This window comes from Numenius arquata, chromosome 3 (genome assembly GCF_964106895.1).
Source record: "Numenius arquata chromosome 3, bNumArq3.hap1.1, whole genome shotgun sequence".
In the NCBI taxonomy this organism is placed as follows: Eukaryota; Metazoa; Chordata; class Aves; order Charadriiformes; family Scolopacidae; genus Numenius; species Numenius arquata.
Window position 1 is genome coordinate 46,323,605 of NC_133578.1, and position 13,628 is coordinate 46,337,232.

The 13,628-nt window shown below is 43.3% G+C and overlaps 1 protein-coding gene across 1 annotated transcript in view; it reads right to left on the bottom strand.

The window, feature by feature from the left end:
* Nucleotides 1-13,628, bottom strand: part of TNS3 (tensin 3) — a 263,074-nt gene that overhangs the window by 155,529 nt on the left and 93,917 nt on the right. Inside the window, exon 3 of the mRNA XM_074145629.1 lies at nt 10,409-10,446. Within this exon, the coding sequence (XP_074001730.1) occupies nt 10,409-10,446 (38 nt within the window). The remainder of the gene's footprint in view (nt 1-10,408; nt 10,447-13,628) is intronic.

The window sequence follows — 13,628 nt, forward strand, 5'->3', positions numbered from 1 at the left end:
ACAGAACACGCACAGCCAGGAGCTCTCTGAATTCAAAACAGAATTCCAACAGTGATGTTTTAGCGCCATTTTATTAATTCCTCAGCTTCCGTATTTTTTATTTGCTGAAATAACGCTAACACTACACGTAGCCAACCTCATCGAGGTGCAAAGAGAATCAGCTGAAGTTTGAGAAACTCTCCAGAAGTTCCTTAGAAATAACGCATGAGTAATCGAGTACTCTAACATCTAAGCCATGTTCCTACAGTCCTGACTCATGCGCAACTCCCTTCTGTCTGCTTGGGAGTAGACAAGCAACTACCTTGCACAAGTAACTAGGAACGCAGTTATCCCAAGATACAGAAATGTACTGTTCACATATCTTTGCCACCTCAAAATGTGGCTTTCTTCCATGCTGTGAAATTTAACCTTGCAAAGTCATAGTCCTAACTTACACTGTGAAAACTGTTCTCCAACTGTCCAAAGAACACATACAGGGCAAGACGTGTGGTACATCGGTCATTTGGAAAAAGGATAAAACAGAAGAACCTCTTCAAAACTCCAATGAAACAGAATATTCCTAGGATCAAAAATGGGTGAGTTTCTCCTGATAACTTAAAACACTAACCAGAGATTGGGTCCTTTATCAGATCACTGAATTTGCTCCAAAAAAGTTCAGAAGCAAAGGACAAAAAAACTCAGTCAGAAGCTGGGTACAGCTAACGGGTTAAACCAGCCAGTGGAAGCCAAGATGCTAAAACTAGATTTTTACTGGACTTTGCACTAGCCCTCTGCACCGTGGTTTAGTTTGCCAATCTGAACTGTAAATGGAGCACTAGCTACTGTCCCTCCTGAGTTAATCTGTTTAACCTCAGGTTTATAAAGTAGTTTGAAATGATTTGAAGCTAAATGGGTGCAAAATCATAGTTTCTTTATTCAAAATGTTTCATCTTGCTGCTTCTGTAAAAAAATAGTTTAAAAAAATAAATCCTAATTTTGGCAACTGCATACATCTTTGAGAGACTTGACTTCCACTTTCTTTGTATCAGATCTGACCTCTCCAAGCTTAATTAGGTACCCGTTCCCAAGGGAACTATGTTATCCATTCAGCATTCCAAGCTTATTTATTTTGATATAATCCCTATCAGAAAACACGCTTCATTTGCAAAGCCAAACAAACCTTGCAACACTGCCTGACAGGAAGGGCCCTAGCAAGCAACAGGGATACACTTCCACGGACACTGTCCTCTCCCAAAGGAACAAACTACCAGCATGGATTGGATTTTCTTGGGCTGAAACAAGCTGTGCACAGGCCTGTTGTACCTCAGAATTTTGTACCTTCAACATATATGTTGGTGTGACTTCTCAGGGTTTCAGTCTGCTTCCGACATCTGAGCAATGGTGATAAAATCAAGTGGCATTATGGTTCCTTCGATCACAAATGGCATCACGCAGCCAATGGCATCAGAAGTTTTAGGTGGAGACAAGCTGCAGACTTACTGCAGATGTCACTGCAAGCCACAGGTTTCACTGCTCCCAGTGTGCCTGGAACATCTGGGGAACACGGGTGCCCACTGAATCACAAAATTGTCTAGGTTGGAAGGGACCTTTAAGATCATCTAGTCCAACCATCAACCTGACAAAAAACACTACTAAACTATTAGCACTATGTCTACCCGTCTTTTGAATACCTCCAGGGATGACAATTCCACCACTTCCCTGGGAAGCCCATTGCAATGCTTAATAACACTTTCAGTGCAAAAATTTTTCCTAATACCCAATCTGAACCTCCCCTGGTGCAGCTTGAGGCCGTTTCCTCTTGTCCCATCGCCTGTGACGTGGGAGCAGAGACCGACCCCCCCTGGCTACACCCTCCTTTCAGGGAGTTGGAGAGAGCGAGAAGGTCTCCCCTCAGCCTCCTTTTCTCCAGGCTGAACACCCCCAGCTCCCTCAGCCTCTCCTCATAAGACTTGTGCTCCAGACCCCTCACCAGCTCCGTTGCCCTTCTCTGGACCCGCTCCAGCCCCTCAAGGTCTTTTTTGTGGTGAGGGGCCCAAAACTGGACACAGCCCTCGAGGTGGGGCCTCACCAGTGCCCAGGACAGGGGGACCATCACCTCCCGAGTCCTACTCACCACGCTGTTCCTGACACAGGCCAGGACGCTGTTGGCCTTCTTGGCCACCTGGGCACACTGCTGGCTCATGTTCAGCCGGCTGTCCACCAACACCCCCAGGTCCTTTTCTGCCGGGCAGCTCCAGCCACTCTGCCCCCAGCCTGTAGCGCTGCAGGGGGTTGGTGTGACCCAAGGGCAGGGCAGGCCCTTCCAATAACTTCCTGTTCTTCAATGTGGTTGGAGATGACATCCAGAATGAGTCGCTCCATTACCTTCCCAGGGATGGAGGCGAGACTAATTGGCCTGTAGTTCCCTGGGTCCTCCTTCTTGCTCTTTTTGAAGACTGGTGTGATATTTGCCTTCCTCCAGTCCTCAGGCACCTCTCTTGTTCTCCATGACCTTTTAAAGATGATGGAGAGTGGCCCAGCAATAACATCTGCCAGCTCTCTCAGCATTTGCGGGGGCATCCCGTCAGGGCCCACGGACTTATGGATGTCTAGTTTGGCCAAGTGGTCTCTAACCAGGTCCTCCTCTACAGAGGGAAAATCTTCCTCTCTCTAGACCTTCCCCCTTGTCTCCAGGGTCTGGGATTCATGAGGGACAGCTTTAGCGGTGAAGACCAAAGCAAAGAAGGCATTCAGTAACTCCGCCTTCTCTGTGTCTTCCACCACTAAGGCACCCACCTCATTCATCAGTGGGCCTACATTTTCCCTAGCCTTCCTTTTTCTGCTGATATACTGAAAAGAACCTCTGCTTGTTATCTTTACCCCTAGTGGCCAAGTTAAGTTCTGCTTGAGCTTTGGCCCTTCTAATTTTCCCCCTGCATAGCTTCACTGCATCTTGGTATTCCTCATAAGTTGACAACCCCCTTTTCCAGAGATTGTAAACTTTCCTTGTTCCTGAGGTCCAGCCAAAGCTCTCTATTTAGCCAGGCTGGTCTTCTTTCCCGTTGGCTCGTTTTACGGAACCTGGGGATGGCCTTCTCCTGTGTTTTTAAGAGTTCCTCCTTGAATTATGACCAGCCTTCCTGGGCACCTTTGCCCTTCAGGACTGTCTCCCAAGGGACACTCTCAACCATGCTCCTAAACAGGCCAAAGATTGCCCTTCGGAAGTCCAAGGTGGCAGTTTTGCTGGCTGCCTGCCTTGCTTCTCCAAGAATTGAGAACCCTATCATCTCATGATCACTCTGCCCAAGACAACCTCCAACCTTTACATCCCCCACAACACCTTCTCTGTTAACAAGCAGCAGGTCCAGTAGCACACTTTCCCTGGTTGGCTCCCTCACCAGCTATGTTAGGAAGTTGTCTTCCACACACTCTAGGAACCTCCGGGACTGTTCCCTCTCTGCTGTGTTATATTTCCAGCAGACATCTGGGAAGTTGAAGTCCCCCACGAGAACAAGGGCGAGCGATCTTGAGACCTCTGCCAGCTGCTTATAAAATATTTCATCAACCTCTACCATCTTGGTTGGGGGGTCTCTAACAAACTCCCACCATGATGTCTGCCTTACTGGCCTTCCCCTTGATTCTTACCCATAAACACTCAACACTGAGAGGTGAGTGAACTCTCAACAAATGAGAGTTCTTATCTAAAAACACTAGCATACATTAAAATACTTTTTCATTTTTGGAAAGCCCCAGCAAATTAACTGCCAAATACACAACACTCCATCACAGCACTTCTGCTACTTAAGTAATGCAAGGTTTATGCCCATAAAAAGCAATTTCAAGTCATCATGTCCCTCAACAGCTTACAATTCTCGTTGAATCTGAAGGTTTATTCATTACACAGTTCATTACAGTGATATTTTATCTAACAGAGGGCAAAATATTTTGAAGACAGAAGGATCTGCAAAATACTGCTCCTGGATACAATCAGGACAAATCTGAAGACTCCTTTGAGCTGCAAGTGTCAGGTACAAAACTTACACAGTAACCTCTTGGACTTCAACTGCAAACATTTTTATTCTAGCCCAATGCCAGGCAGCACTGAAGGAGTTGCATGCATGGTGATATAACATGCTAAACACCGCCTGTGAAGAAAAAAATTCCTTGAAGTCTTCAGCCTTATTGAATGTGTTTGGATTTATAGACTCCCATAAAAATGTGTCAGCCACAGAGGTTCATTCATACAGTCGTCTCCTGGAAACAACACGACAAAAGTTTTCATTTAAGTCCTTGATTCCCTCTGCCCAAAATCTCAGAGAGTTAAGAAGAACCCATACTGAAATAAAAAAAAATAAAAAATAAAAAAATTTAAAAAAACCCACCACCAAAAAAACCCAAACTAGCCACAAAACAAAACATAAGGACCAGCACAACGCAGAAACAAACTCACATGAACCCATATGAGAAGCAAAGTTGCCACCATTTGGTCCACTGCTGGTCATGATAGATTTAACCTATACTTTCAACAGTGCCGTGTTAACTAAGGTGTAAAAGTTGCCAGTGTTCTGCTGATCTCACTAAAGCAAATCTTTTCCAGGTTGCTCAATTATTTTAAAAATAAAACACCTTTACTTCAAAAATCACTTTAAAATAACAATGTAATGATTGACAAACCCTGGGCATTCACGTGAAAAGTTTGTGGTATTCTGTTTGTGTCTCTTCCTCCAAAACTGCCTTTATTTTTCTGAGAAAGTTTGATACATTATCTGCAGCGCTTGAAATGCAACTGCGTGTAAGTATGGAACAAGGTTAGTAAGTTCAAGAGAAACACTATGTTTAAACTGTCATTACCAAAGTAGCAGCCATCTCTCTGAAAAGTAATACATATTTTGACATCTTGCAAATCTGGCTTCTGCTCTAATTTTGTATTGTTATAAACCTTCAAAGAGGAATTCTCCCACCTTTCTGAATACACATGCTGAATTCCCTCAATAGCAAGCTGATGCAAATCAGATAGAGAAAAGAATTATCACCCTCAAAAAGAGAGAACACTGACAAGTTTGAGAAATGCTAACATCCAAGATATAGGTGTTTCCCTTTCCAAACTGACCAAGTATCACTGTGAACATTACTGGGCCAACCTTCACATCAACTTCAGTGCAGTAACTGAAGCAGCAGTAGAGATCAGACATTAGCAGGAACGCAGTAACCTCGGAAACCTCTCTTCAAATGAGAAAAAAAAAAAAAAATAGTCACTGAAAGTACCTCAGCACCACTCTGAAGAGTCCAGTCCACCACTTACTCACTTCTGCTATCAGTCTCTTCCCTGGTTTCACCTTCCTAATTTATGGAACTAGTAATCTAACAGATGGACTAGGGTGCACTTACGTTAAATTCAGTTGATTTTAGAGGGGTTTTTTTTCAAGTCCCCTTGCCTGGGACTGCAAGTCAGAATTCATTGTTAGAGTGCCAGTGGAAGTCAAGAGGTGCTCCTTTACGTGCTTTACTCTTTAACAATGAACCATAAGGAGTGTCCTGCAACCAGGACATACTGTGCACTGCACACAGAGTGAGAACTCACCATCCTTCTGTTCACATAATGACAGCGGAGCCAGAAATGAAGAACTTTTAAACAGAAAGTCTTGTTTCAAATCTTTCTTTTAAAAAAGATCAAAGCCAAGTGTGCGCATTTGAGATTAGGATTTAAACTAAATTCCTGGTACAGGAGGCATAAAAGTAAAAACAGAAGCAGAGAGGAAAATCTGCAAAACAAAAATCAGATTGACTATTCTTAAGATAAAAAAAAAAGGACTTAAGGTAAAATATTTGGGTTGGGGAGGTGCTTGGTTTTGGTTTTGTTTTTTTTCCATTTGGACATTATTTACACAAGAGGCAGGAAAACATGAAAGTAATCCACAATCACAAATTAAATACACTTTTGGTTATAGGACTAATAAGAATGCATTGTCCATAGCTCAATTATGAACAGTTAATTGAGCTTTTCAAAAGACAGACCAGGGTGCACTAATGTTAAATTCAGATAACGGTGAATTTCTGATGAAGTTCAGGGAACATTCCAGTTACAACGAATTACAGGGCATTACATTAGACCTCTGTTCATAGGGAAACCAGACTGGAAGGTGGCGAGGATCTCACACAGACACACATGCAAACAAGGCAACTACGTTACGTAGACAAAGGCATATGAAAGAAGGAACACGAGCATGTGTCAGCCGCTTGGTCGATCTATTACATTAGACATCATTTCAGGAGTCCAAACTAAATTTCAAGAAGGCAAATGAAGTAACATGCTATGTGATTTGCCTTGGAACTCTTGGTAAGAATGACAAAAAATACGCTCTCTCTTTTCCTCAGCCTTACACAACAGAGAGAACCACGGAATCAGGGAATTGTCAGGGTTGGAAGGGACCTCTAGAGATCATCCAGTCCAACTCCCCTGCCAAAGCAGGGTTGCCCAGAGCACATCACTCAGGACTGCATCCAGGCCGGGCTTGAAGATCTCCAGAGAAGGGGACTCCACACCCTCCCTGGGCAGCCTGTTCCAGGGCTCTGGCACCCTCACCGGAAAGAAGTTCTTCCTCATATTTGAATGGAACTTCCCATGTTCCAGCTTGTGCCCGTTGCCCCTCGTCCTGTCGCTGGGAACCACTGAAAAGAGTCCGGCTCCATCCTCCTTCAACCCACCCTTTAGGTACTTGTAAACATAGATAAGGTCTCCCCTCAGCCTTCTCTTCTCCAGGCTAAAGAGTCCCAGCTCTCTCAGCCTTTCCTCATCAGGGAGATGCTCTGATCCCTCAATCATCTTAGTTGCCCTCTGCTGTACCCTCTCCAGTAGTTCCCTGTCTCTCTTGAACTGGGGAGCCCAGAACTGGACGCAGTATTCCAGTTGTGGCCTCACCAGTGCAGAGGAGAGGCGGAAGGATCTTTCCTTCTTGGTCCAAAAACAGACAAGAGAAATTGTCATGCGGCAGTGCACCATATGTTTCTTTCATAAGTCTCTGTCCCACTGGACTGCCAAAGGCCACTGATTATCTTCACAGGGTAAAAATAACTGCCCATGCCCATCCACTGCAAGAACCAGAGCCCAGCCTTACAACCTTACCAAGGCTGCCCCATGTAAGTACAAGGGTACTTCTTGGACTGCTTTGTGGAAAAACCAAGTGACAAAAGTCAGTAAAGCCTTTTAAGAACCAATACAGCTTGTGTTTTAAATTTCCAAACTGGAAATACCTGACCAATATCAGTCTCTCTCTATACACACACACATATATATGTCTAGGTAGATAGGAAGTTCTTTATTTTCACAATACAAGTTGAATGTGCAACCCAGGACCGAAACTATCGCTCCTTGCTAATTTTTATTGCTATGATTACCGTCACTCTCCCTTCTATACTGCTGCTAGTCATGTTTTTACAGTAACTCAAGTTAAATTTTTGTTTATTTCTATGCATTTGTATACAATCACGCTCATATTTCCTAGACTGTTAGACAGATTAAGAAAGAACATATCAGGGTATCACAAGAGACTATGGATTTGGGGGCACGGGGAGCCTTCTTTCAATTCTCTTCAACCAGCAACATCTTAAACAGTTTAAAGAAGAAGGAAGAGCAAGGATCAAGGGAAGTATTACATTTTCTCAGACACAAATGCCTAGAAAAAAAGAATTAGAAAAAATACAGCCTTTGAGAAAAGCAGCAGGACAAAGTATCATGTCAGAGTTTATGCCTGTTACGATCAAAACAATTTTTATGGCTTTATAAATGATAAAATGCTAAAAACGTATTATAAATCTGTTATTTCTCTACAAAAAAATTAACTACAGAATTTGAAAGTAATAAATTTCTTGGTCTAACTTTACCAGCATTTAAGTGGCACACTACAGCTCAGGAAACTACTCTAAATAAAGATTTTAGACCATTAATACAAAAATCTAACGCTTTGATTAAACCTGCACTCCAATGAGATGTCTAAGGCAGCCTCTTGAAAGGTGATGCAAGAAGCGTGCTGAATCAAACCGATCTATTAATAAATTAATCTTACTGGAACTGGAAAAAGCCACAGAGCCATCTGCCTAAGATATTGGTTTCTTTGAAACATAATTTCAGGTTAGCAAAGAATCAAATTGTATTATATAAAGAAAAATGTCTTTTTGGCTTAAGCATAGCAAAAATACCTTCCAGGTTGAATTAAGGATATATGCAATGCTTGCTAGGCAAAGGCATAAACCTGGATTACACCTGATTCAGCAAAAGACTTCAGCAAATACTTAAGCTTACTGATTGTAAGAGAATTTAGGCATTTGCTTACAAAGTTAATAAAATTAGCATACAAGACACAGGTCAAGAAAATATGGTCAAGAGGTCCCCTGTCCCACTTTCAGTCTTCCCAAAGGACAGGAGATAGAAACTAATTTTCAAGTTGCCAGACTTCAAGGTTTGGCTAGAGTCGTGAGATGATGCCTTTCAATACCCCAGCTCTATACCTCATATCTAACCGACAGAGTAAAAGTAAAAGATGGAAAAAATGGTATCTCAAGACAGAGAGCTAAGTGAAAGCCTTGTGGTGGGACAAACAAGTATTCGTACATCATACACAGAGAGACATGCCCTGAGACAAAGCTACAAAACAAAGGGAACTCAAGTTCCCAGTGCAAAATCCAGAGCAAAGCCCTCGGGCACTAGACGTGCTGTAGCTTCAGAAACTTAGCGAACTTAGCTTAGCGAACACTAATTAGAGACATGCATCTGAACAAGTAGCTATACAGAAACATTTCTGAGTTAAACACGCATGGACTGAGGCAATACAACTTTGTAATTACCTGTATGAACTGGGATTTGTACAGCAAAACAGAATTCTCTCAAGAATTCCTTCTTGCAATGTTTTTCAAAGTGAAAACAAAAACGCCTTATAGAGACAGTTCTAAAATACAGTACATACAGGAATAGCAAACACTTTCCTCTAGAGTGGTTTTCTGCCCCACATCACTTTAAAGAAAAAAAGCACAGATGACTAAAGCACAAAAAAAATATATTTGTATAGCAAATTGGAATAGTATTATATGCTGGTATAACATAACAATTTGAAAGGTTGGCTTTAGTTCTAAACAAGTCTGCTGCAAACCCAAATATATTACAATAGCTTAATCTATGCAAGGTCAGTGACAAGTTTATGAGGGCTCCCCATGATCAGAAGAGGCATCACTATGGTCCAGCAAGTTAAAAATACCCCGGTACCGTTCAAGCAGGGCATTTTTTAGGCTCAACATGCAGGGAAGCATGGTTCGTCAGGCCTCCCGGACCAGCACGCACGTATATCAGCAGGACAACACCTCACTGAGTATGTACAGTCAGAAAACTAGAAAAGTCACATTACAGACACAACCACATGTCTTTCTATTAACATGTACGAAGTTTCTGAGGTCAGAGCAATAGCCCTGTCCTAGCTCAGCACCGCCAATGCACACCATGCGGATGGATGCAGAAGGGGTCCACTGATAAGTACACAGGCAAAACAGCTGTCCTGAGAGGCTACACTGAAATCAAATGCTTCTACAGACCCCTGTGCACACCAAGATCTCTGATGTTGCACTGGTGGGGATGCAGTAGACAGTTTCACAGATAGGTCAGAGAGTTCACACAGGCTACCAGAGTTGAGAGACATCTTGAGAGCAGACTGATGGACCAGCCCCTTCACGTCACAGCCCACTCAGAGCTCTGTCTCTCAAAACACAATTAGATCCCTTCAGTCCGGAGTAACCTCACTGCTTTTCATCTGAACAAACTTGCCTGGGAGACCTGTTCACATATCCATTACTCCCTGTGTGAAATACTGCTTCCTGGCATCTGTTCTGAATTCGTGGATCCTTAATTTCCATTAATTCTTCCCTGTAGCTCCACACCCACCCCTTCAGGGCTAAACTGCAAACAGTAACCTGACAAAAATGGATGTATCTCTTAAGATTTTATATCCAGACAACCACTATGTTAACTTTTTGGATTTTGGAGGTTTTTTTGGTTGGTTGGTTGATTTTCTTTTCACAGACAATTCCAAGATAGCAGAGTTTGGGCTTTTGGCACTTTTTTTTGTTGGGTTTTTGGGTAACTTTCTTTTACAGCTCACCCAGTTTTCACACTGCTATCCATCCGCACCATCTAGTGTGTTTATGCTGCCTGGTATCAAATGTTATAATCTTTCTGCAGCTGTTACAATGCCACTGAATGCAACAGCCCAAATCAACACAAGCTAACTTTTGCTTCCTTTCTTTTTTGTAGCTTCAGATTTTCTTCCAGTTCTGCATATGATTTTAATAATCATCTTATTCTTAATTAGTTGATAAAGCTTTTGTGTTCTCAACTTCAAATATGTGTGGATCAACAGCAAGAAGGGAGGCAAATAAATATGCTTACCTTTTCTTCACATTTCCTATGGCAGGCATATTTGCAAGCTAAAACAAAAGCAAATAAAATATATTAGGAAAAAAGTAGGTGGATTCTCCCCTCCATTTCTTTAGATCAGCTTTCTACTAGAGATCTGGCCAAACTCAAGTCTGTATCTAGAAAAGTATTTACATACTTAAAACCAAAATGAATAACCCTATAAAGAAATGCATTTAGTTTTCACCCATTTCTCTCAATTACAACGTTATCATGTGCATTCCATCAGCTTATGATAACGCATATCTGGTTAAACTTCATGGGCATATATATATACACACATATACATAAACTTCATCTTGACACCTACCTTTACAGCTTCACATGCACCAGAAGTGTTACCATCTAAATAACAGATATACTAAGATCATATTCTTCCCAATGTAACCTGTGATTCTTACTCATATCAGCAGTTCCAGAGACCTAAGAAAAGCCACTTCAAAAATCACAAGCAACTACGACTGTTCAGATTTTAATTTCTGATTGTGAAATACAGTTGACAGTGTTGCAAACGTTACTTCCCAGAGGTAAGCACTTGGTATCTTTTAAATTCCTGCTGACCTAAGAGCAGGAAAGGATGAATCGTACTAGCAAGTTTATATTCAGAAAACAGCACTTAACTTAATAAGTAGCCAGATGAGCAATGATGTAACTATGACGCAACAATATAATATAGTTAGAATCTGACAAAGGCTTTAATAGATTTTCCATTTATATCGCACTTTCTTCTTTACTCTCAAATTTGCTTTATTTCCATGCAATATCTATCCTTTGGGTTACCGTGAGCTAAAATGTCAGTTAAATTCAGGAAAAATTTCTTTATTCAATCTCCAAAAGCAGTAAGGCGCAGAATACCACAGCAATTTAGCTGAAAGATTAATTGAGGCCTAACCTCTGACCACGGAAGCTGAAAGCCATGCCCATTTCTCACAGAATCACAGAATCGTCATGGCTGGAAAGGACCTCTGAGATCACCGACTCCAACCATACACACACACAAAAAGAACCCCACAATCCCGGGCACCAGAACATGCCCTGAACTGCCACATCTACACATTCCTTAAATACATCCAGGGATGGCGACTCCACCACCTCCCTGGGCAGGCTGTGCCAGTGTCTGACCACCCTCTCAGTAAAGTAATTCTTCCTAATATCTAATCTAAACCTCCCCTGCCACAACTTCAGACCATTTCCTCTGGTCCTGTCGTTATTCCCTTGGGAGAAGGGGCCAACACCCACCTCTCTACACCCTCCTTTCAGGGAGCTGTAGGGGGCAATGAGGTCTCCCCTCAGCCTCCTCTTCTCCAAACTAAACATGCCCAGTTCCCTCAGCCTCTCCTCATAAGACTTGTTCTCCAGACCCCTCACCAGCTTGGTGGCTCTCCTCTGGACACGCTCCAGCCCCTCAATGTCTTTTTTGTGGTGAGGAGCCCAAAACTGGACACAGCCCTCGAGGTGGGGCCTCACCAGTGCCCAGGACAGGGGGACCATCACCTCCCGAGTCCTACTCCCCACGCTGTTCCTGACACAGGCCAGGATGCTGTTGGCCTTCTTGGCCACCTGGGCACACTGCTGGCTCATGTTCAGCCGGCTGTCCACCAACACTCCCAGGGTCCTTTTCTGCCGGGCAGCTTTCCAGCCACTCTGCCCCAAGCCTGTAGCGTTGCCTGGGGTTGTTGTGACCGAAATGCAGGATCCAGCACATGGCCTTATTAAACCTCATCTCATTGGCCTTGATCCCCATCCCATTGATCCAACCTGTCCAGATCCTTCTGTAGAGCCTTCCGACCCTCAAGCAGATCAACACTCCCACCTAGTTTGGTGTCATCTGCAAACTTACTGAGGGTGCACTCAATCCCCTTATCCAGATCATCAATAAAGATACTAAACAAGACTGGCCCCAAAACTGAGCCCTGAGGGACACCACTGGTGACCGGCCGCCAACAAGATTTCACCCCATTAATCACAACTCTCTGGGCACGGCCATCCAGCCAGTTTTTCACCCAGTGAAGAGTACACTTGTCTATGCCATGATTCACCAGTTTCTCCAGGAGAACGCTGTGGGGGAAGGTGCCAAAGGCCTTACCAAAGTCCAGACAGACAACGTCCACAGCCTTCCCCACATCGAGAAGGCAGGTCACATGGTCATAGAAAGAGATCAAGTTGGTCAGGCAGGACCTCCCTCTCCTAAACCCATGCTGGCTGGCCCTGATCCCTCAGCACTTGCCATGAGAGCTCACTCAGGATGATCCTCTCCATGATCTTTCCTGGTACCGAGGTCAGGCTGACAGGCCTGTAGTTCCCCGGATCCTCCTTCCGGCCCTTCTTGTAGATGGGCGTCACATTGGCCACTCTCCAGTCATCTGGCACCTCTCCTGTTGACCAGGATTGTTGACAGATGATGGAGAGGGGCTTGGTGAGCTCTCTTGCCAGCTCCCTGAGTACCCTTGGGTGAATCCCATCCAGCCCCACAGACTTATGCATGTCTAGGTGCAGAAGCAGATCATTAACTACTTCCTCCTGGATTATGGCGGGGGAGGGGGTGGGGGGGTGTCTGCTCCCCATCCTTATCTTCCAGCTCTTCTTGGTGCTTCTACCAAGAGAAAGATATTCTACAGCCTGACCCAACAGGAAAGATACAACTACCAAGATGCGAGGTCAGCAAAAGACATGACCATGCCCATTCCAGGTTCAAGTGCATCAACTGCTGAATGAAAAACACTCATGCTCCAGTCACTTCTCAGGAAAAAAGAAAAAGCAAGGCTTAGTGACCCCTTTCCTTATGCAATCTTGCAGGTGCTCTGTTCACTTATTTTCCCCAGGTATACGTCAGGAATGAGTTGTTTATAGTGCTTCACAGGATCAAGATTCTTCATTTTAAAAATGTATTAGTGTTCCCACAAATACACTGCTCTATTAGCATTAATAATGATCAATAACCACATATCGCTTACAAATGCTATCAACCTTAAAGCAAATGGAAGATGACTTTTAATCCATGGGGAAAACCTTTTTTCTGTGACACAGAAAAATTTTTTTCTGTGACAACTTGGGGGATGCCTAAATTCGTCAAGTGATTTCATGCAATGAAACTGCACATTTAGTAGAAGCTGTATTTTAATGATTAGCTTTGACTTTGCAAACTGCTAACAGATGTTCTAAAAATATGCATACATACTGTGTTTCTTCTATA